Genomic DNA, 20,454 nt, shown 5'->3' with positions numbered 1-20,454 from the left:
ACTACATACTCCTAAAAATAAGTGTGATACTTCATTAGATTCGGAATGATGTTTTGTATTGTCTTTGAGATATGGACGAAAATGAATATCTTCTTTTATCCGCCTTTTTTTGTCTAGAACTTTTGAATTTTTTTGTGTGCTGTAAAACGCTTCGAATACAATTTTCTATACATCATTCCAAAATCAATGTGGTATCACACGTATTTTTAGGAGTAGTATATCTATTTTTCAGAATTTTGAACTTGTCGAGTAGACTATGTGAGTTAGTTTGCGATGGCGCTAGCGAAAGTGTCAGTGTCAAACGCCGAGAATACAGTTTGAAGTTCGAATTTTTCGCGATTAAGTCGCGCGTTCACGAAAAGCGCCCCTGAATAGCTGCAAAAAGTCGCCGTGTACTACCTCCCTTACACCGTTAGCAACGATATAGTACTTGATGCAATAATGAAGTCTCATTTCTAAGAAAGTGGTGAATACGAGTATAATATGCCTCGCTGAGATCTACAAAGCGAAATAGATATTAGATATGCGACAAGCCATGAGGTTTCAAGCAGTAGGTGCTTTGTTGCACTCGTAATAAAGCTGAGTACCTAGTTTTCCATAAAATACAAGAAAACGAAAGAAACTGGCTTGGAAAACAGGGAATGTCTAGTCTAATGTGCCGAGGTATAAATTACTAAAGTAGATTTGTGCATTAAAGTAAATGGGGATAACCTCGAATGCTGGGTAATTTTGAAAATTGCATATTATATATATACTAAACAAAAGAAATTTCTACTCTAGCGACAGGAAGGAAGATGCATGGGTAAACGTTATAGTAGTCTAAGTTTTGCCACAATATTAAGTGCTTCTGGTTTAATAGATATTAGCTATTTTCAAAATTAACCTATTAAAGTAAGAAATATTACTTTGCTAATCCGCGAGAAAATAACGTGCTAGTCAATCAGTGCTAACCCGTTATACTTAGTTGCGTATTTTTACATGCAATTAAGAGCAATTCCTAGCTGAGCAACTTTTCAAATCTCGAATTTTTGAAGCTATGTTTCTGTCGCGCTGCGGTGGGCGGGAGCGGGAGCTATCTAAGTGTGAGTGCGCGCACACAGACGCGAGACTCGAACGCTCGCTCATTGCGCGCCGTTCCGTCGACATCGCCCGCGAGCCGGACGGAATTTATCCTGCGCTGCCCGACCGACGCAAGTTGTTTTTGTTGTTATCACAATCACATAATATTGTTTTTCATTTTTATATTATACTGTATCTATTAATTACTATATAGGTAAAAACTGCAAAAAAAGAATGATGTCCCTGCTTCGGTCGTCGTCGTACAGTCAAGTGCAAAAATATGTATCGAAAGAATCGTCTCATAAATATGGTACTACGCTCTTATTACACTGGAATAAGATGCTATGGGACATATTTTTGAGTAAGATGTGTACACCCATATTTTTACACTTGACTGTACCTATCCGTATCAGTAAGTTGGGAGTGATCATGGTGTGTTGTGAAATTTTGTAAGTAGGTATAAATATATGTTTAAACTACAATCTATCATAAAGAAATAGATCCGGTGTCTGCCCTTGTCCATTGTATATAAATTACATTACAGCCACCAATAATTACAAACTTAAAAGTTGTCAACGAAAGTTTTTTTCGTATTTTTGTATCCGATCTTAACCCTAATACAAAAATTGGTAAAATTGTGAATGTCAAACTTTGATACCTATGTCATACCTCATAAGGCAATTTAAGTAAACAATGTGCTGAGAAACCTCTTATTGTAAGGTTTACTCGAAGTAATAAAATAAGAAAAACCACTAAAATAATAGATAGGTTTCGAAGTTTTGACAATTTAAGTTCTCGTGAACTGTACAGGTTTAGTGAAAGTGTAAATGTATTGTTTATTGAAAGGAATGTATAACTTATACTGGAATATATTAAGTACTTAAGTAGGAGGGACAAAAATAAAAATTAAAAATAATCGTGCCCAATCATTTTTAATGAAGGTCGCCAAAAAAATAAGAATCAAACTTAAAAATCAATAAGACTAAATAGTTCTTTAAAAAGGTCAAGGTCACTGCAAGCCCATCTTGAAGTATGGAAAATAAGTAAAATTGCGATTTTATTGGTTTAATTTTGCAATGATGTATATAATATATAGTTGATATATAATCTTTTTTTTATATAAAATGTAAGAATCGTATGTAAAGAGTAAAGTAAATATATAGGAAAAGAGAGCCCTCTTGAAGCATTTTAAGGAAACTAATTTCGAAGCCCTATCTCTATTTTGTATCCGAAACTAGCTATGTATGTATGCGTGCACATCTACATATGCATCCGTATGTTCGTATCCGAAAAATTGCTCATTTTCATTTGCTATCTATTTTACTCGATTTTGTAATAAAATTCAACATGTATCATCATCCCTATACAATATAAATACTCTTTATTGCACACCTCAATAAAAGAAAACAATACAAAAGAAAACAGAAACATAAGCACAGGTAAACAACATGCGCTCTTATCGCTAAAAAGCGATCTTTTCCAGGCAACCTTTGGGTTGCGGAAATTAAAAAAATTACATTGTCAGTAAGTAAGTGTACATATACATACAACTGGATGGTACTGGATAAAAATAATGGTACGAAAGTGTGATCATTGATCAAGAAAACAATAAATGTGATAATTAAGTAGGTCAGTAGGTAAATTGAAGAAAATTTAAAGTTTGACAATCACTGCTATTTTAAATAGGTAAAGATCGGATTGTTTCTTTCCGACCTTTACCTGGATGGGTCACGATCGGATATCGGTCTACAGCAGTGCTAGGTCTGTTAACACAATTACAAAAACAAACACAGTTTCATCACAATACGCAAAATAAATTATAGGGCGAATTCAAATTCGCGAAATTTACCTTGCTCTCTGTGATTGCGCATAGCACAAGCCCGACTCCCTGAGCAACGCGGGGACACTGGCAGTCGAGGCGCAATGAAATGGCGTCTTACACAATGTTGCCAACATTAAAAAATAAAGCCAAATTAGGGAGAAACAAATGTCCTACGTTCTTCACCCGCATCCGGTATTTACCCAACATACCTTAATCGTTGAACCGCCGCATTTCAAAATGGCCCTTATTTTGATATCGGCTAGCCGTAATGTAATACGGCGGATTATACAATACGACTGCGATACTTATAAGTATATAAATCCCCTCGTCAATGTAATTGCATTAAATTTGCCATCTAGTGGCAAACATCAAAGTAGTTATCTTTTACTTGTGACGCACAAGTGTGAGCAATGTAAAATACTAAGTATATTTCTAAAAAAATTGCCTTGTTTATTGTGATTATACGTAGTAAAAGAACATGTGATTATTAAATTATAATACGAAAAGTGGTCAAATCGCAAAATGCTGTCGTTTTATTTAAAATAATGAAATAATTAGACCAGTTACGAAAGTACCGGGAAATCCTGGTTCTTTAAAACAGTACCGGTTCTGCAATCCCTAATAAGGATGTTATGCCCATCACTATTCCTTCTGTGTACGTATATTTAGAAACTGTCTCCGCCTCCAATTCGTGCGATAAGGACAACTGCAGCCCGGACTGAAATTCACACGCAAAAAACTCAAAAATCGAGGTTTCGCTCTCGACTGTTTCCTCCTCCAAAACGCAATCAATCTTTATGAAATTTTGGAAACTGCAAGAGGAAGAAATAATCTATGCCGCTATGTTTTGATTTTTTGGATATTTTTTGTCATATTTGTATACTGTGCCTTTTTTTACAACCAATTCAATTAAGCCGTTTTTGCGATTTTCGAGGGGCTGTATCTTTCTTCAAAATAAAATAATCCAAAAAAGCAAAACATAGCGGCACAGATATTGATGATATTGATCTTATTTGAAAAAATCACTGCTCTAGGTTAAAAATCCAGGGAGGAATCAGTCGAGAGCGTTTGTATGGGAAAATCGCAACTAGGAATTCCTCTTAATGTTTTGCGGTGGGAGGGTGGGAACATTAATTGCATGTAAAAATACGCAAGTAAGTATAACGGGTTAGCACTGATTGACTAGCACGTTATTTTCTCGCGGATTAGCAAAGTAATATTTCTTGCTTTAATTAGCATGGATTTCCGCAAAGTAACGCCTGATTCTATAGGGACCGTGCGCGTTGGAGGGTCTGCCATCTTGTGGCCTAAATCAGAACCATAAACATGTAAATTTACACGTCACGTGTTTTCTTGTGCATAGTAGGTTCTGCCATCTTGTGGGCTACATCGGAACAATAAACATCACATTTACGCCACGCGCCAAAAATCTGACGTCTCCTGTGCTGCCTCCTACAGTTCATGGACGCTCCCTATTAATTATTTAAAATTAACCTATGTTCTAAGTTACCTTAATGCACCTTATCTTCAAATTATTCTCCTTTGGCTTTGATACACAAACCCATAGCTTTGTTATCAACAATAAGCAAACAAAAAAATGACACCGTTTTTGGGCGTCCTGTATGTGTATCGTTAACATTATTTTGAGAACGATCCTAATGTTTGTATGTTTCAAGATATACGATTCAGAGTTAGAGGAGCAGCCCGACTTCACCAAGTTCAAAGACTGGTGCGGCACCATTAAGATCTACAACAGCTCCAAGACAGGAATACCGGACAAGGACGAAAAACTCCGCTGTGGTCACTTAAAGGTAAAACAAAAAAAAAACTTTAAACAGGGTATAATACAATTGTATAATATTCCCTTTATATGCGCTAGCAACTGATATGTTTGAAGTTGGTGTCACGCCAAATGGTGCCGAGCCCGACGGCTGCGTTTAGCTACTGCATTAGGAATATATTGATTTTATACAAATAAAGCATAGTTCATATAGAATTTTACGTAGTAATTGTATTTAGTTTTCAATAATGTATAAATTAAAAAAAAATCTCTGTTATGTAAATTATTATGAACTGTTTCCATAATGGCCCCCTCTCATCTTCTGCACAACACTTTTGTCGACATTTTTGGCGTGTTGATTTCTTGTAGATCGCAATGATTTGATACCCTGGCCAATTTGACTAGTCTTGTTTATTTTTTTTTCATTATTGCCCAATAGTTATTGATAGATTTAAATTGGGGACAATTCGGAGGATTCATCTCGCGGGATATGTAATTGGCCTGATTATTAGCATACCATGCCAAAACTTTTTTTGAGTAGCGGCAGCTGGCTAAACTGGCTAACATTTCAATGGACCGTTATGGGTTCTAATACTTCTAATAAATGGCAATACTCATTTCTCTAAACACTCTTTAATATAAAGGTCCGACTTCATTGTTGACTATGTTATAAAACTTTTCGTCTTACAGCCGCAATTATAAATTCCTTGCCATATCATATGGTTTTTTGCGAACTTGTCAAGTTTCATGAACTTATATTTTTCGGCTACATTACCTCTATTATTGGCCATATAAATTTTGAACCGAGTAGTTGATTAAAATCGAGTTTTACATACGTCTTGTCGTCCAACAACAAGCAACCTTCGAATTTTGTCAATACTGGGTCGTACAATAGTCGAGCTAGTATTTTAGCTTGTCGGATTTGTTTAACAGTCCAAGTTGGCTGTTTTATTGCTTGATAGCTCAAATAGCCACCTCTGAGGTGAATTATCTTTATCTTTCTAGAAGTTTCTTTGAATTTTTGGGATAAATCGTAATTAGACCGTCCTGAATTTTGTTTGGGTGACCGTGGGACTTTTTTCCTAAAATCTTGTTATTTGTCCCAGACCTCCGATTAGTTTGTATCTACCTGTCGGCTGATAGAGTCTCCTTGTAATGTTTTATGACCCTACAAATACTAGCTTTTAGCATCTTAAGCGACTTATCTGTCTTCGTCCGGGATCGATAAGAATTTTCGAAGTAGGTATTTGTGCACGATCAATCTCCTTTTCTCAATTTTCATGATCGAAAACTTTAAAATGCATAAAGCTAGAATAATAATATTTTTTACCATTTATACTTTGAAGGTTGGGGGTGATTGAACTGTAACTGTAATTTTTCTCGCCATGGAATTATTATTTTTTAAGCATTGCTAATTATGTGCCAATTCTATATGAACTAAGCTTTAAAAAGTTGCGTTCGCAACAATAATAACCCAAGAAATATTTGTTGTCAGGCCAGTGTAGCGATATACCAGTGGCCACCGCCAGCGGATACGGTGGCAGTCAGCAGTAGCGGCGTCGATCTAGAACAAGGGTATGTCGAAAAATACTCGACATGAAACATAAACACAATACCTATAAGTGCACAATAAGTAACGATGCCAGCATATAGTTCAAGTCATCCACGATGATACGCATACAAGTCAAGGCACGCGTCTTCGGGAATGACACGATCTACACCTGGTGGCCTGGCCAATGTGACAATCGTACACCGACAAACGCTAAACGAAAAGTAAAAAATTATGGGGATGTCAGATGCTACGAAAAGTCACGTGACCATATTGTTTAAGTCTCGATTGGCGTTTTCTATTTGTATCTTATTTGCAGCTTTTCGTATTTTCCAATCCGCTCTTCTTACGTTTAGCGCATTCAAGATGCTCAAAAGTTGTCTTTTTTATTTACATATTTATTGTCTGTCTTTCTCGCATTCATGAATTGTTCATATATATACGTAATGGCTTCTCTTTCGTATCTCTAAATCTGTAAAGCCAATGGAGTTGTGTAGTACGCATATAATAGAGGTATGTTTAAAGTCAATTATGGCTACATTCTTTCAGCTACTTCGACAATCACCCCGACAACGAGCCAGCCCGGTACCTAGTCCGCATATACGCTGTCAAATGTTCCCGTCTGGTGACCAAGGGGATCACGTCCAGGTGCTACGTGGCCGTACAGTGTAACTCTAAGACACTGAGCGACCGGGAGTCTAGCGTGCCTAGGGATGCTGAACCTACGTTTGGAAAGTAATTTATTTTTTGTTATGATTTAGGAAGCAAACGAATGGAAGAATAGCCTGATGGTAAGCAATTACCGTTACCAATGGACACCTGGAATACCAGATGAATTGCAAAAACGTCTTTAACCCTTAATTCGGCAGCTGTCCAAAATACTGGACATAACCTTTGTATTTTTTTCTTAACCAGAATCATTGCTACTATTGAGCGCCGAGGAGCGAGTTTAACTCACGACCTTTTCGTGTTTCTGTCAATTTAAGGGTTAAGATGGAAGTGCGCTCTTTTCTTAAAGGTTTGAAGACCTTAACTGTCCGGAAACACCGCAGGTGGCAGTTCATTCTACAGTTTAAGTGTGCGAGGCCAAAAGTTTTTGGAGTAAGGCACAATTGAGGACTGACTACCTGTTAATTCGGTCGCTCTCTGTTGGATGCGGAAATTATCCTACATACGAGTACCTGGTTTTGTCCAATGTTCTCAATAAAGGACACTTTATGAGGTGCCCAAGAATTTGTCGTTTTCATTGAAAACATTGTCGTTGCCTCTTCAACCCTTCGGATCAAATGAAGGCCAATGATAGAGGGAACCTTGTAAGTCCCAAGAACTTAGCCGCCGCCATACCCTTCTTATTTTAAAATGACAAACATGAGACGTTGAAAAGATTGTAATACAAATAAAATAGAGACAGTAGAAATTTTCGTAGTGTAACTTGGAACCACTATAACGTCCATAGTGTTTCCAGAATGTACGAGCTCGACTGCACGCTGCCAGAAGACTATCTCCTGAAGATATCGGTGCTCGACTGCGGAGCTGCGGGCGACGAGCTGATCGGCTGCACCAGTATTGATCTCGAGGATAGGGCCTACACGAAATATAGGGCCACTGTTGGCCTGGCTTCTGAGTATAATATGTAAGAATATAACGAGTGTGTATATCACAGACATACTACAAATAAAAAAACTTGATCACCTTTAAGCTTGATACTCGTTGACTGAAAAATACGAAGTTCTGTATTGAGGAGATACGATGGGTGGTTATATACTGTTACTAAAGCTATTTTTTTTCGTATCGCAGCCTCAAAACATTTTTAGTGCGATGGGCGTTTCGTTAAAAATATCCCGATTTAAAAATAGACACAAATGTAACCTAAATAACCTATGTACCAACTTAATGGCTTCTACAAGATGCCATTTTCAAAGATGGTTATTCTCAAATTGATAGTCTATGAAAACACTCGTTCGGTTAAATAAAACATCGGACAAAAACTAACACGTCACCCAGAAATAACTAAGCTAACTGAAAAAATTACTTAAGAGCAATTCCTAGCTGAGCAACTTTTCAAATCTCGAATTTTTGAAGCTATGTTTCTGTCGCGCTGCGGTGGGTGGGAGCCGGAGCTATCTAAGTGTGTGTGCGCGCACACAGATGCGAGACTCGTGCGCTCGCTCATTGCGCGCCGTTCCGTCGACATCGCCCGCGAGCCAGACGGAATTTATTCTGCGCTGCCCGACGTTCCAAAAAAAAATTATGTTCCTGCTTCGGTCGTCGTCCTACAGTCAAGTGCAAAAATATCTCATAAATATGGTACTACGCTCTTATTACACTGGAATAAGATACTATGGGACATATTTTTGAGTAAGATGTGTACACCCATATTTTTACACTTGACTGTACCTATCCGTATCAGTAAGTTGGGATTGATCATGGTGTGTTGTGAAATTTTGTAAGTAGATATAAATATACCTATGGTTAAACTACAATCTATTTAACTTGTAGTACGATGGTGCTAAACTTGGGCCGCCTTATTGAAGAACTTATCGCAATGACAATCTGGGTAAAGTATGTTGGGATAATGCCGGACAATTTTGGGACCAATTGAGAGAACTTGTGAAAAATGTTTTTTCGAGATCTCAGCACGTGACAGATTCTTGAAGTACGGAGCGAATCGTTCAATAATAACCGTAGATTCGGCCTGTATTTTGGTAATCTTCAATATAGAAGGGTTTTAGTTTTGTACCTGTGTAAAGATGAGACATACTTTTTTTTAGGGTAACGATTTGCCATCAAGGGAGAACATCGGATGGTGAAAAAAAGTTGCTTCTAATGGAAAGAGAATAAGGTATCACAAAGAAATAGGTCCGGTGTCTACCCTTTTGTATCCGATCTTAACCCTGATAAAAAAATTGGTAAAATTGTGGCTCTCAAACTTTGATACCTATGTCATAAGGCAATTTGATAAGTAAACAATGTGCTAAGAAACCTCTTATTGTAAGGTTTACCCGAACTAATAAAATAAGAAAAACCACTAAAATAATAGATAGGTTTCGAAGTTTTGACAATTTTAGATCTCGTGAACTGTAGAGGTTTAGTGAAAGTGTAAATGTATTGTTTATTGTATGGAATGTACTGGAAGATATTAAGTACTTAAGTAGGAGGGACAAAAATCAAAATAAAAAATAATCGTGCCCAGTCATTTTTAATGAAGGTCGCCAAAGAAATAAGGATCAAACTTAGAAATCAAACAGACTAAGTAGTTCTTTAAAAACGTCAAGGTCCCTGAGAGCCCATCTTGAAGTATGAAAAATAAGTAAAATTGCGATTTTGTTGGTTTAATTTTGCAATTATGTATATATATATATATATATATATATATAGTGTTGATATACAATCTTTTTTTTAATAAAATGTAAGGATCGTATGTAAAGAGTAAAGTAAATATATAGAAAAAGAGAGCCCTCTTGAAGCATTTTAAGGAAACTAATTTCGAAGCCCTATCTCTATTTTGTATCCGAAACTAGCTATGTATGTATGCGTGCACATCTACATATGCATCCGTATGTGTAGATACTTTATTGCGAAAAATTGCTCATTTGCTATCTATTTTACTCGATTTTGTTATAAAATTCAACATGTATCATCATCCCTATACAATATAAATACTCTTTATTGCACACCTCAATAAAAGAAAACAATACAAAAGAAAACATATACATAAGCACAGGTAAACTTGCGGTCTTATCGCTAAAAAGCGATCTCTTCCAGGCATTCTTTGGGTTGCGGAAATTAAAAAAATTACATTGTCAGTAACCGTCGCGCTGGTAGTGGTACTGGATAAAAATAATGGTACGAAAGTGTGATCAAGAAAACAATAAATGTGATAATTAAGTAGGTCAGTAGGTAAATTGAAGAAAATTTGACAATTACTGATGTTTTTTAAATAGGTAAAGTTCGGATTGTTGCTTTCCGATCTTTACCTGAAAGGGTCAAGATCGGATATCGGTTAACAGCAGTGCTAGATCTGTTAACACAATTACAAAAACAAACACAGTTTCATCACAATACGCAAAATAAATTACAGGGCGTAGATCGGATAGAAGGAAGAATTCGCGAAATTTACCTTGCTCTCTGTGATTGCGCATAGCACAAGCCCGACTCCCTGAGAGACGCGGGAACATTGGCAGTCGTGGCGCAATTAAATGGCGTCTTACACAATGTTGCCAACATTAAAAAATAAAGCCAAATTAGGGAGAAATGAATGTCCTGCGTTCTTCACCCGCATCCGGTATTTACCCAACATACCTTAATCGTTGAACCGCCGCATTTCAAAAAGGCCCTTATTTTGATATGGGCTAGCCGTAATGTAATACGGCGGATTATACAATACGACTGCGATACTTATATATAAATCCCCTCGTCAATGTAATTTCATTAAATTTGCTATCTAGTGGCAAATATCAAAGTAGTTACTTATCTTTTACTTGTGACGCACAAGTGTGAGCAATGTAAAATACTATATTTCTAAAACTACGTAGTAAAAGAAAATGTGATTATTTAATTATAATACGAGAGGTGGTGAAATCGCAAAATGCTGTCGTTTTATTTAAAATAATGAAATAATTAGACCAGTTCCGAAAGTACCGGGAAATCCCGGTTCTTTAAAACAGTACCGGTTCTGCAATCCCTAATAAGGATGTTATGCCCATCACTATTCCTTCTGTGTACGTATATTTAGAAACTGTCTCCGCCTCCAATTCGTGCGATAAGGACAACTGCAGCTCGGACCGAAATTCACTCGCAAAAAACTCAAAAATCGAGGTTTCGCTCTCGACTGTTTCCTCCTCCAAAACGCAACCAATCATTATGAAATTTTGGAAATTGCTAGAAGAAGAAATAATCTATGCCGCTATGTTTTGATTTTTTGGATATTTGTTGTCATATTTGTATGCTGTGCCTTTTTTTACAGCCAATTCAATTGAGCCGTTTTTGCGATTTTCGAGGCGCTGTAAATTTCTTCAAAATAAAATAATCCAAAAAAGCAAAACATAGCGGCACAGATATTGATGATATTGATCTTATTTGAAAAAATCATTGCTCTAGGTTAAAAATCCAGGGAGGAAACAGTCGAGAGCGTTTGTATGGAAAAATCACCACTAGGAATTCCTCTTAATTCGACCGAGATATGAACCGTAACATGACATTCGGAATTCGAAAACAATGCAAAAGGTAATCACGGTCCATATTCCGGTCGTTTTTAGCCTAGTGAAAACAAACGTGAATCATTGCTGTTAGTGAAAGAATGTAATTTCAGCCGAAGTCCAAAATTCCAAATAGGTAGGTATACCTCGTAAATCCCTTTCTCTCGTACACACACAATACACACACATAATACAATATTTATATGATCAACGTATTATATTCCAGGTTTCTCGCAAGATTGCACTGTCATACCAGTGACGGTTGTTTGGGCTTTGTCTGAGCCAAATCATACACTGCAAAATTATTAATTCATGCAATTTGCGTTGCAATTCAGTCATGTATCATGAATTGGACTTTACCTACTAACAGAATTTATAACTAAGGCGTATTGAAATTAGATCAACAACAGAATAGTCTACACGTATAGCCGGTATCTATTTCAAATAGCCTAATTTCTACTACAACCAGTAACACTATCTTCTAATCATTATTTTAATTGTAAATTAGAAAAATACTCCGGAAATGAAAACAGAAAATAACATTAAGGATAAGTGTGGCTGCGGAGAAGTGTGGCTGACCATCACATTGGGGCCTGTTTACACATTGATTAGTGGTGATGTACACATAAATTGATTGAAATCGCACTAAACACTAATCAATATGTTAAAAGCCTCAGTTAGAAGGCCAGTTACATAAATACACATATCCCGCAGCCACGCTTACCCATATTGACCTTATATAATTACAAATTAAACTTGTGGACCATAGTACTATTGAATTGTATAACTTCGTATTTTGGGTAGTTTTACGGTAATTATTGTTTCAGAAACGGTCCCAACAGGTGGCGCGACAGTGATCGGCCGTCGGCCATATTAGAGCAACTGTGCGAGAAGAACCACCTACCGGCCCCCGAGTTCCCCGACCCCTCGTCCCTGGTCTTAAACGGGGTGGAATATAAGGATCTTGACTCTGGTATTAATTTACAGAGAATACATCTTTACATGACATTACAGTCGCGACATAAAGCTATGCAAATAACATCTAAAAAAATATCAGTCACAATTGAGAGCCTAGCATCCATCATTTCACAGAATCTCAGGCATTCCCTTCTCACAGCCGCCCATCGCCACTCCAGGTCGCACTCCGGTCATTTTTGATTTTGGCGGTAGGTTCTCTGATGCAAACAGCGCATTTAGTTGTGAGAGAATAAATCCCTAATGATCATGATCAACCCATAAATCAAAATAATCTCAGGTACATAACTTCCAATAATTTAATTGGTATCAAGTCTGTAGGTCGCCCTGATGTAAGGCTAATTGGTTTCAGGAACGAAATACACAAACCCTTTAGCAAGCAAGGAGAACCTCTGCCTGAATATCCTTCACAAATGGCACACGATCCCCGTCTGTGGACATCGACTCGTGCCTGAACATGTCGAGATCAGGACTCTGTACGACCCTGAGAAACCCGGGACCGAACAGGTAATGGTGAACGAAATATATAAAACCCTTAGCAAGGAGAACCTTTGCCTGAATGTCCTGCCCAAATGGCACACGATCCCTTATTTGCAAACACAAACTCATGCCCGAACACGTCGAGCTCACTACTCTGTGTCTGTCCGACCCTTAAAACCCCGGGATTAGAAAGGGGATACGAAACACACGAACCCCTTAGCAAGTAAGGAGAAGCTCTGTCTGAATATCCTGCACAAATAGCATACAATTCCTGTTTGCGGACATCGACTCGTATACAGAGGAGCACGGGACAGCACGTCGAGGTCAGGACTCTGTAGGACCTTAAAATCCTGGGGTTGAACAGGTAAAGCTGCAAACTGGGGCGGTGACCATCGGGCCAAGGCTTACACAAAAATAATGCCCGCATGCTAGTGGCCTCAGTGAACGCTACTCAAAATCCCTGGACGCTCGATTTACACGCTGCATGCCCGCCGCCGTGCCGCCGGTCGATCACCACTTAGAATCTTAACATGAAGAAGAACAAAAAATATAATATACCTAAGAACATGCTAAAAGTTGGTAACGGTTTGTTAATCAGAACTATATCTTCAAGCATTTCCCATGAAGCAGCGTACAACTTCCGCTATACCCTACAGATATTACAACTTCAAGATATTATATTTTCTATTGGTAACGGTTAACTGCTAGGAGACAGTGGCTAACATTGCTTCCAGTAGTTTTTGGTACCAGTTCCTTTATCAGCTTTCGATAGCAATCACAGTTTACCAAATATTTTTTCAACCTTGTCCTCTGATATCTTTTATCAGGGTAAGATCCACATGTGGATGGACATGTTCCCGCTGGATTCCCGACGGGCAATACCTTCGCCTGTCTCCATCCGTCCTCGCCCTGATGAGAACTATGAACTGCGAGTCGTCGTGTGGGACGTGCAGGGCTTAAAGCTGAACAAGGGAGCTAATATATATGTCAGAGCGTAAGTGTTTCAACAATTTCATAAGACCTCTTACATGAGGGCCATGGAACGGAGCATGCACACTCATAGCATTTCGTGACCGAGGCGTGTTGTTGCTATCGTCGGATAATACCATCGCCTGTGTACGTAGCAGCCTGTGTAAGTACGTGTTACGTGATTACATTCATTCGTCAACAGTATTTGTTCAGTTCCGAACACCTCTTCTAAAGTCGCAGAACTTTAAAAAATCGCCAAGTAGATAATATAAGGCACAGTGTGCCTTGAAACTTTACTGTCTCTCTTTGTTTTTATTTTAAATGCGTTGCTCCCTCTAAGATACTTTTACAGAATTGAGGGTAACTGTCATAAAGTTACCTTATTTTGTAGATGGATTGGACCTAGTGACGAGGCCCAGGACACCGATATCTACACGAGCACCAACGGCGAAGGACGCTTCAGTTGGAGAATGATCTTCCAGTTTCAATATAAACATACCGAAAGAAAGGTCCGGTATTTGCAATTTTATTAGTTAAGTAGCTTCTAAATCAGTTTAGCGGTTTAAACGTGAATAATGAAGAGGCAACAGACTAACAGAGTCACTATCATATTTATTATATTAGTAGAGATACACTTATTATACATCAATTATAAACTGAAATGGATTTCATGTACCAGAAGCGGTAAGAGCGTGCGACTTGCAATCCGGAGCTCGCGGGTTCAAACCCCGACTCGTACCTATGAGTTTTTCGGAACTTATTTTACATAAGTTCCGAAAAACTAAATGAGCTATGTTGTAGGTACGAAATATCATTTGATATTTAACATTCGCTTTTCGGTGAAGGAAATCGGACTAATCCCAATAAGGCCTAATAGTTTACCCTCTGAGTTGGAAGGTCTACGCCAAATTCTCCCATGAGCCGTGGTAAAAATACCGGGACAACACAAGGAAGATGATGATGGATTCCATAAACCAAAGAAAAAGTGACCAAGCTCTCATAGGCTTCCATTCATCCTGTATCTGGCCTCTCTGGTCAACTTGTCTTAAAGTATATGACATCTGTTTCAGTTTAGAACCCTTATTGCAGTTGGTGCTCTACGACAAGGGTCCGTTTACGGAGGTGACGGAGCTGTTTCCGCCCATTCTCGTGGTCCAGGTTTTGGATATAGACGCTCCGACTCTTCAAGATTTTATAGGTACGGAGTCTGTCATTTCCATACTACCCTCCGTCCGTAGCTACAAGGCGGTATCTCAAAAACAAATGAATTTGGAAGTGAATCTCTTAGTCACTTTCTGCTATCGTTTGGTTGAGAGGACCGACGAAAAGATGCAGGTAGACAAGGTTTTAAATCATACATAATGTAAAATGCTAACGCTGGAACAGTCGGGCATGCCACGGGGCTCAGGATTGCCGCACAGAGCGCATGTAAAGATATGCTAGCGCTGGGCCAATCAGGCATGCCACGAGGCTCACGATTCCCGCACTACGCTACGGCGTAATGAGCGTGCGTAAATTGAACATGTAAGTACCTATTACTCGTTGGTGTTCTTAAGTAATGATCTAATAGGTAACTAATAAGAGTACGAAAAAATTAAACAAACTAGCTATTGAAAATCTACATCTCGCCAGAAACGTAGTGCACTTCAACGTTGATGATGCGTTTTATTCTATTGTTTAGTTTTATCCTTTCTCTGTTTCTGTAACATTTGTCATCGAGACGAAGTCTTAATTCAAACAGTCGATAAATATAAAACGAGGTTCTTATCTAAAATTGTACTTTGTGTGAAGGTATGCTAACGCTGGATCTGTCGGGAATGCCACGAGGCTCGAGGTTACCCCACAGCGCGCACGCTGTAACGCATATGCGTAAAGTGAATATGTTTTCGGTGCGCAACGTACGCGGCTGGTGGCCGCTCAGGATGGTCGATCGGAACTCTGGGAACTATTATTTTGCTGTAAGTACTAGAGCTCATTAAGAAACCTCGTAGCAAGTCTTGTTAACTGAAAATTAAAATGAAACTTCATTCCCATACAAACTTTCATCCCCTTTTTGACCCCCTTAGAACAGGGTCTCCGAACTTTTTTACCTGAGGGCCATATTGCACCTGAGAAACTTTCGGGCCACCATCGGTTTTTACGCCGGGAGGGGGGGGGGGGGGTGTCTAGTTGCTGCTGTTTGGAACAATTCCACTCAATGGATGCTGGAGCCCTGGGATCCGTTTGACAACCTCCCGGGGGCCAGACCGCGGGCTATCGCATCAGGTGTCCGCACGCCGGATTAGAACGCCTCGCGGGCTGGATTTGGCCTGCGGGCGTGGGTTTGGAGACCCCTGCCTTAGAAGATGAATTTACTAAGACGCCTTTCTTCTTTTTCACTAAGTTTCAAGTTCCTAGCTTAAAATAAAACTTGAACGCCATACAAACGTTCAACTCTTTTTAACCCCTTTAGGGGTTGAATTTGTCAAAATCGCTTCTTGTCTTGTACACTTTATAAATACAACCTAGTGTGAAAATTTCAACTTTCTAGCTTTTCTAGTTTCGGCTCTGCGTTGATTAATCAATAATCAGTCAGTCAGCACAGTCAGTTTCTAACTTGACAGCTGATATGGGTTATACGCTGTCTGTACATTATGAGGTAGGTAGATAGAGAGTATCAAAAGTAGCGTATCAAACCATGCGTTAAAAGTACCATTATCTAATAGATTAATAAAAAAAAGAGATGTCTCTATATTAAGTAAAACAATTTGGTTATGGTACACACGCTACACGCGAAACGTGTGGCAGTTACTTTAGGCGCGCTGTTTCATCCGCTACTATTGACGCTGACCGTACTCTTAAGTACGTTTCTCATTGAACGGGTGGAGTCGGGCCGCGTTTTTTTTTATACCACGACGGTGGCAAACAAACATACGGCCCGCCTGATGGTAAGCAGTCTACGTAGCGTATACCGACCGGCTTGCAGCCGTAATTTTAAATGCGCTCCGACTCCAACTGTTCGGTGGGAATCGTACTTTGTTAATTCAGTTACCACAAAACAGAGGGCACCACATAGCGCCATCAGCTGTCAAACTCGAGGGTACATTAAATTTCATTTTATGAATCTACGATTCGTAAAAGAATAGACATGGTTGATACCACGGGACCAACCAACTCTCAGAATAAAGGCAGGTAAACTTTTCTTGAGTTTCGTGGAGCCATGTTTAGGTAATTCTGGAAGTATCCACGTGCTTTAATTTTTTCCTAGGGTATTATAGAGCTGGAAATAGCGCTGCTGCCTCAGCAGAAGGCTCTGCTAATGCCCGTTGGTCTTGGCAGGGACCCACCAGTGCCACTGCCTGATCCAATGTAAGTACAGCTTTACCTACAGGTATACATATATGTAAAATACATAAACAGAATAGGAACGAGGATTCTTATTAATATTATGCAATCGTCCACTCTGTTTGTAGGAAGTTGCTAATTTTTAATGTTCCGTACCCAAAGGGTAAAAACGGCACCCTATTACTAAGACTCCACTGTCCGTCTGTCTGTCTGTCTGCCTGCCTGTCACCAGGCGTATCTCTTGAACCGTGATATGCAGTTGAAATTTTCACAGGTGATGTATTTTTATTGCCTCCCATACGACAAACTTGATTTTATGGCGTTTATGCGTAACGGTACGGTACCCTCCGTGCGCGAGTTCTACTCAGACTAGGCCATTTTTTTTATAAATAAGTAGGCTATAATTTACAATGTAAACAATAATACTTGTATTCTCTTTCAGCCACCAACCACATGTTTCACGCAGCAAATACCACACCTCACTTGTTCAGTGTGGACCAACTACGCGGCTTCTCGTGGCTCTTGGTTTTATACTGCTCGGTTTTTGCATCTACTGGCAACTGCCTGTCATAGTGGTTAGCTTCATACCTACTATGAACACATAGGTTACACGAAGCAAATCCGACTCATTGGTCCACTGTGTTACAGCTACGCTTCCCTGGCCCTCGGTTTTATACTGCTCGGCAGCTGTTTGCACTGACAACTGCCTGTCATAGTGGTTAGCTTCATACCTACTATGAACACATAACACGAAGCAAATCCGACTCATTGGTCCACTGTGTTACAGCTACGCTTCCCTGGCCCTCGGTTTTATACTGCTCGGCAGCTGTTTGTACTGGCAACTGCCTGTCATAGTGGTTAGCTTCATACCTACTATGAACACATATGTTACACGAAGTAAATCCGACTCATTGGTCCACTGTGTTACAGCTACGCTTCCCTGGCCCTCGGTTTTATACTGCTCGGTGGCTGTTTGTGCTGGCAACTGCCCGTATTCTGTTCCGTCAGCCAGGCGACAATAGTAGTATAAGTTTGTTATAAAATATTATTTTGTTATTAGGTCTATACGGGTAAGTGTGACTGGCCCTCACAACACAATGGGGCCTGCTTGCATATTAAGTAGTATTTATTGAGAGTTCATGCATGTACTTGCGTTTAGTGCCAAATGTATTAACTTGCACTAGACACTTTTTTATGAGTTCTTTATTTAACATAATTGAGTACAATGTAAATAATGTAATTACTTAATCTAGGGTACATTTTTGTCCTGCACAACACACGAATCAATGGCAAACAGAATTGATTGTCATAGAGGTAAAGTTTAAGAAAAAACGTGCCTCTCAGTTTGACAACCAAAACAGATGGCGCGGTAGCGGTACTTTGCCCTGATTTGCTACGGAAGGTGGAGATAAGGAATGGAATCTCCATGTACCAAAAAGTGTCATCAAAAAACCTTAAATAGGTGGCGCTACAATACCTAGAATACTTGAAAAAAAAATCAAATCATAGACAGCGCACTTCACTCCGTCACTAACGCCTAGGTTCTTAGCTACTCTAGCGCTACTCTGGAGAGATTTGGAAAATTTATAGCTGACCACTAGACACTTTTGCATAAGTTCTGCCTTTGGAGATTGCGTTCCTTAACTCTACCTTCCATAATGTTTTGCCGTCACTGTATTGTCAAACGTCAACTTTTGACAAAATAAATAAAATATATGGAGCTGTACAGTGCCATCTCCTTTGCCTGTCGAATTCGGAACACGAAATTGTCTTAGATCAATAAATCTAAGTAGAGTAAGATGCGTAATAACGCATCTTAATCAATGCATCATTTTCAATGTGTAAACTGAACAGACCCCATTGTGAAAGCCAGCCACACTTACCCATATTGACCTTATATGTGTTAATTGGGTAAATCAACTTTTTCTTGTCACTCATTGCCATGGTTACGTTCCCCTGTAGGGCTAAGATGGTCGGCTCTATCATTTGTCAACATGCCTGTCACGTTCTAACAAGTATGTAAGCGCGAAAGTAACGGGCATATAACAATGGAACCATGATGCCACCGCTGGGTCACTCATAAAACCCGGGTTTTATGTTATTTAAATTAATTAAACATGATTTTTAGTCGTAAACCTATAATAATGGACCATCTACTAAGCCTGCCAGTAGAACGTGGAACAACAGTTCTCCTAACAAATTGTGCCAATATTATAAACTGATAAAATGTCATATACTAAGGAAAAGAGACCAAGGTCTCCAGTGTCTCAGGTGCCAGGTGCCAATATTGTCCCCTGGCCCTGACTGGCGGGACAGAATAACAAGAAACAGTTGATCGACCCAATTGTTAACCAATTAAGTTTTTTTATACCTAGTTGTGAGGTAATTGTTTTGTTGTTATCATGTTGTATTACCGTATTTGTAAATATCAAGAAATAAAAGTGTGACGATAAAAGTCAAACGGTAGTTTGAATGCTTTAATAGAATTACAGATCGTGTCATTCACGAAGACGCGCGCCTTTACTCGTTTTGTCATGTCATGGATGACTCGAACTATTTTCATGTGTAAAAATCGTGGGTTGCCAAACTGTATACCTGCATAGACAAAAACAAATCTACTACAAAAAAAATGAGACTACAGTTCGGTCAGGATCTTGATAAGGATCTAATCAATATCATACACAAAATGATGTTTACATTATTTGAGTGTAAAAAAAAAAAACAATATTTTAATAAATATTAAAAAGAAAACATTATTTGACACAAACTTAATAAAAGGAAATTTGATTATTTGTACAGTTGTACAGATTTATTAAGCATAACATCTAGTTTGATGTCCTCTTTCGGAATGTTTAATGTGTTTTTTTATCATCTGTTCGATTCTAAAGTTCAACTAGTAACTAAATGACATTTATGATGATGATGACTTGCAACTTTATACCCAAGCAAATACCAAAGACATCGGATGTGCAATCGCTAAAATTAACGACGATCTTAACCGCATCGCTGTTTGGTCCCGTGACTTTGGAATCGCCGTTAACCCCACGAAATGCCAAGGCATAGTTTTGGGAAGCCCCCGCTTACTTTCGTCAACTGATCTTTCTGTCGTTGCGCCTATCCTATTCGAAAGCACCGTTATACCTCTGTCAGCGCATGTTAAAAATCTGGGCTTAATTATCGACAGTGGTTTGACATGGGAGCAACATGTGTCTGACGTTAGTCGCAGGGTGACCAATACATTGCGGGCGCTTTACAGGCATAAAAACTTTTTACCGGCAAGTACTAAAATTTTACTTGT

General features: G+C 38.9%; 1 protein-coding gene across 1 annotated transcript in view; it reads left to right on the top strand.

Moving 5' to 3' along the window:
* Positions 1-17,926, top strand: part of LOC133529408 (otoferlin-like) — a 50,312-nt gene extending 32,386 nt beyond the window's left edge. The window contains exons 18-32 of the mRNA XM_061867120.1: positions 4,558-4,692; positions 6,157-6,236; positions 6,760-6,945; positions 7,676-7,843; positions 12,236-12,381; positions 12,526-12,555; positions 12,760-12,890; positions 13,691-13,857; positions 13,988-13,995; positions 14,112-14,341; positions 14,922-15,167; positions 15,465-15,468; positions 15,624-15,790; positions 17,080-17,180; positions 17,599-17,926. Of these exons, the coding sequence (XP_061723104.1) occupies positions 4,558-4,692; positions 6,157-6,236; positions 6,760-6,945; positions 7,676-7,843; positions 12,236-12,381; positions 12,526-12,555; positions 12,760-12,890; positions 13,691-13,857; positions 13,988-13,995; positions 14,112-14,341; positions 14,922-15,167; positions 15,465-15,468; positions 15,624-15,790; positions 17,080-17,180; positions 17,599-17,761 (1,962 nt within the window). The 3' untranslated portion in view covers positions 17,762-17,926. The remainder of the gene's footprint in view (positions 1-4,557; positions 4,693-6,156; positions 6,237-6,759; positions 6,946-7,675; positions 7,844-12,235; positions 12,382-12,525; positions 12,556-12,759; positions 12,891-13,690; positions 13,858-13,987; positions 13,996-14,111; positions 14,342-14,921; positions 15,168-15,464; positions 15,469-15,623; positions 15,791-17,079; positions 17,181-17,598) is intronic.
* The last annotated feature ends 2,528 nt before the right edge of the window (positions 17,927-20,454 follow it).

This window comes from Cydia pomonella, chromosome 1 (assembly GCF_033807575.1).
Source record: "Cydia pomonella isolate Wapato2018A chromosome 1, ilCydPomo1, whole genome shotgun sequence".
Classification (NCBI taxonomy): Eukaryota; Metazoa; Arthropoda; class Insecta; order Lepidoptera; family Tortricidae; genus Cydia; species Cydia pomonella.
The sequence above is the reverse complement of the archived record's forward strand: the minus strand, read 5'-3'. Positions and strand labels throughout refer to the sequence as shown.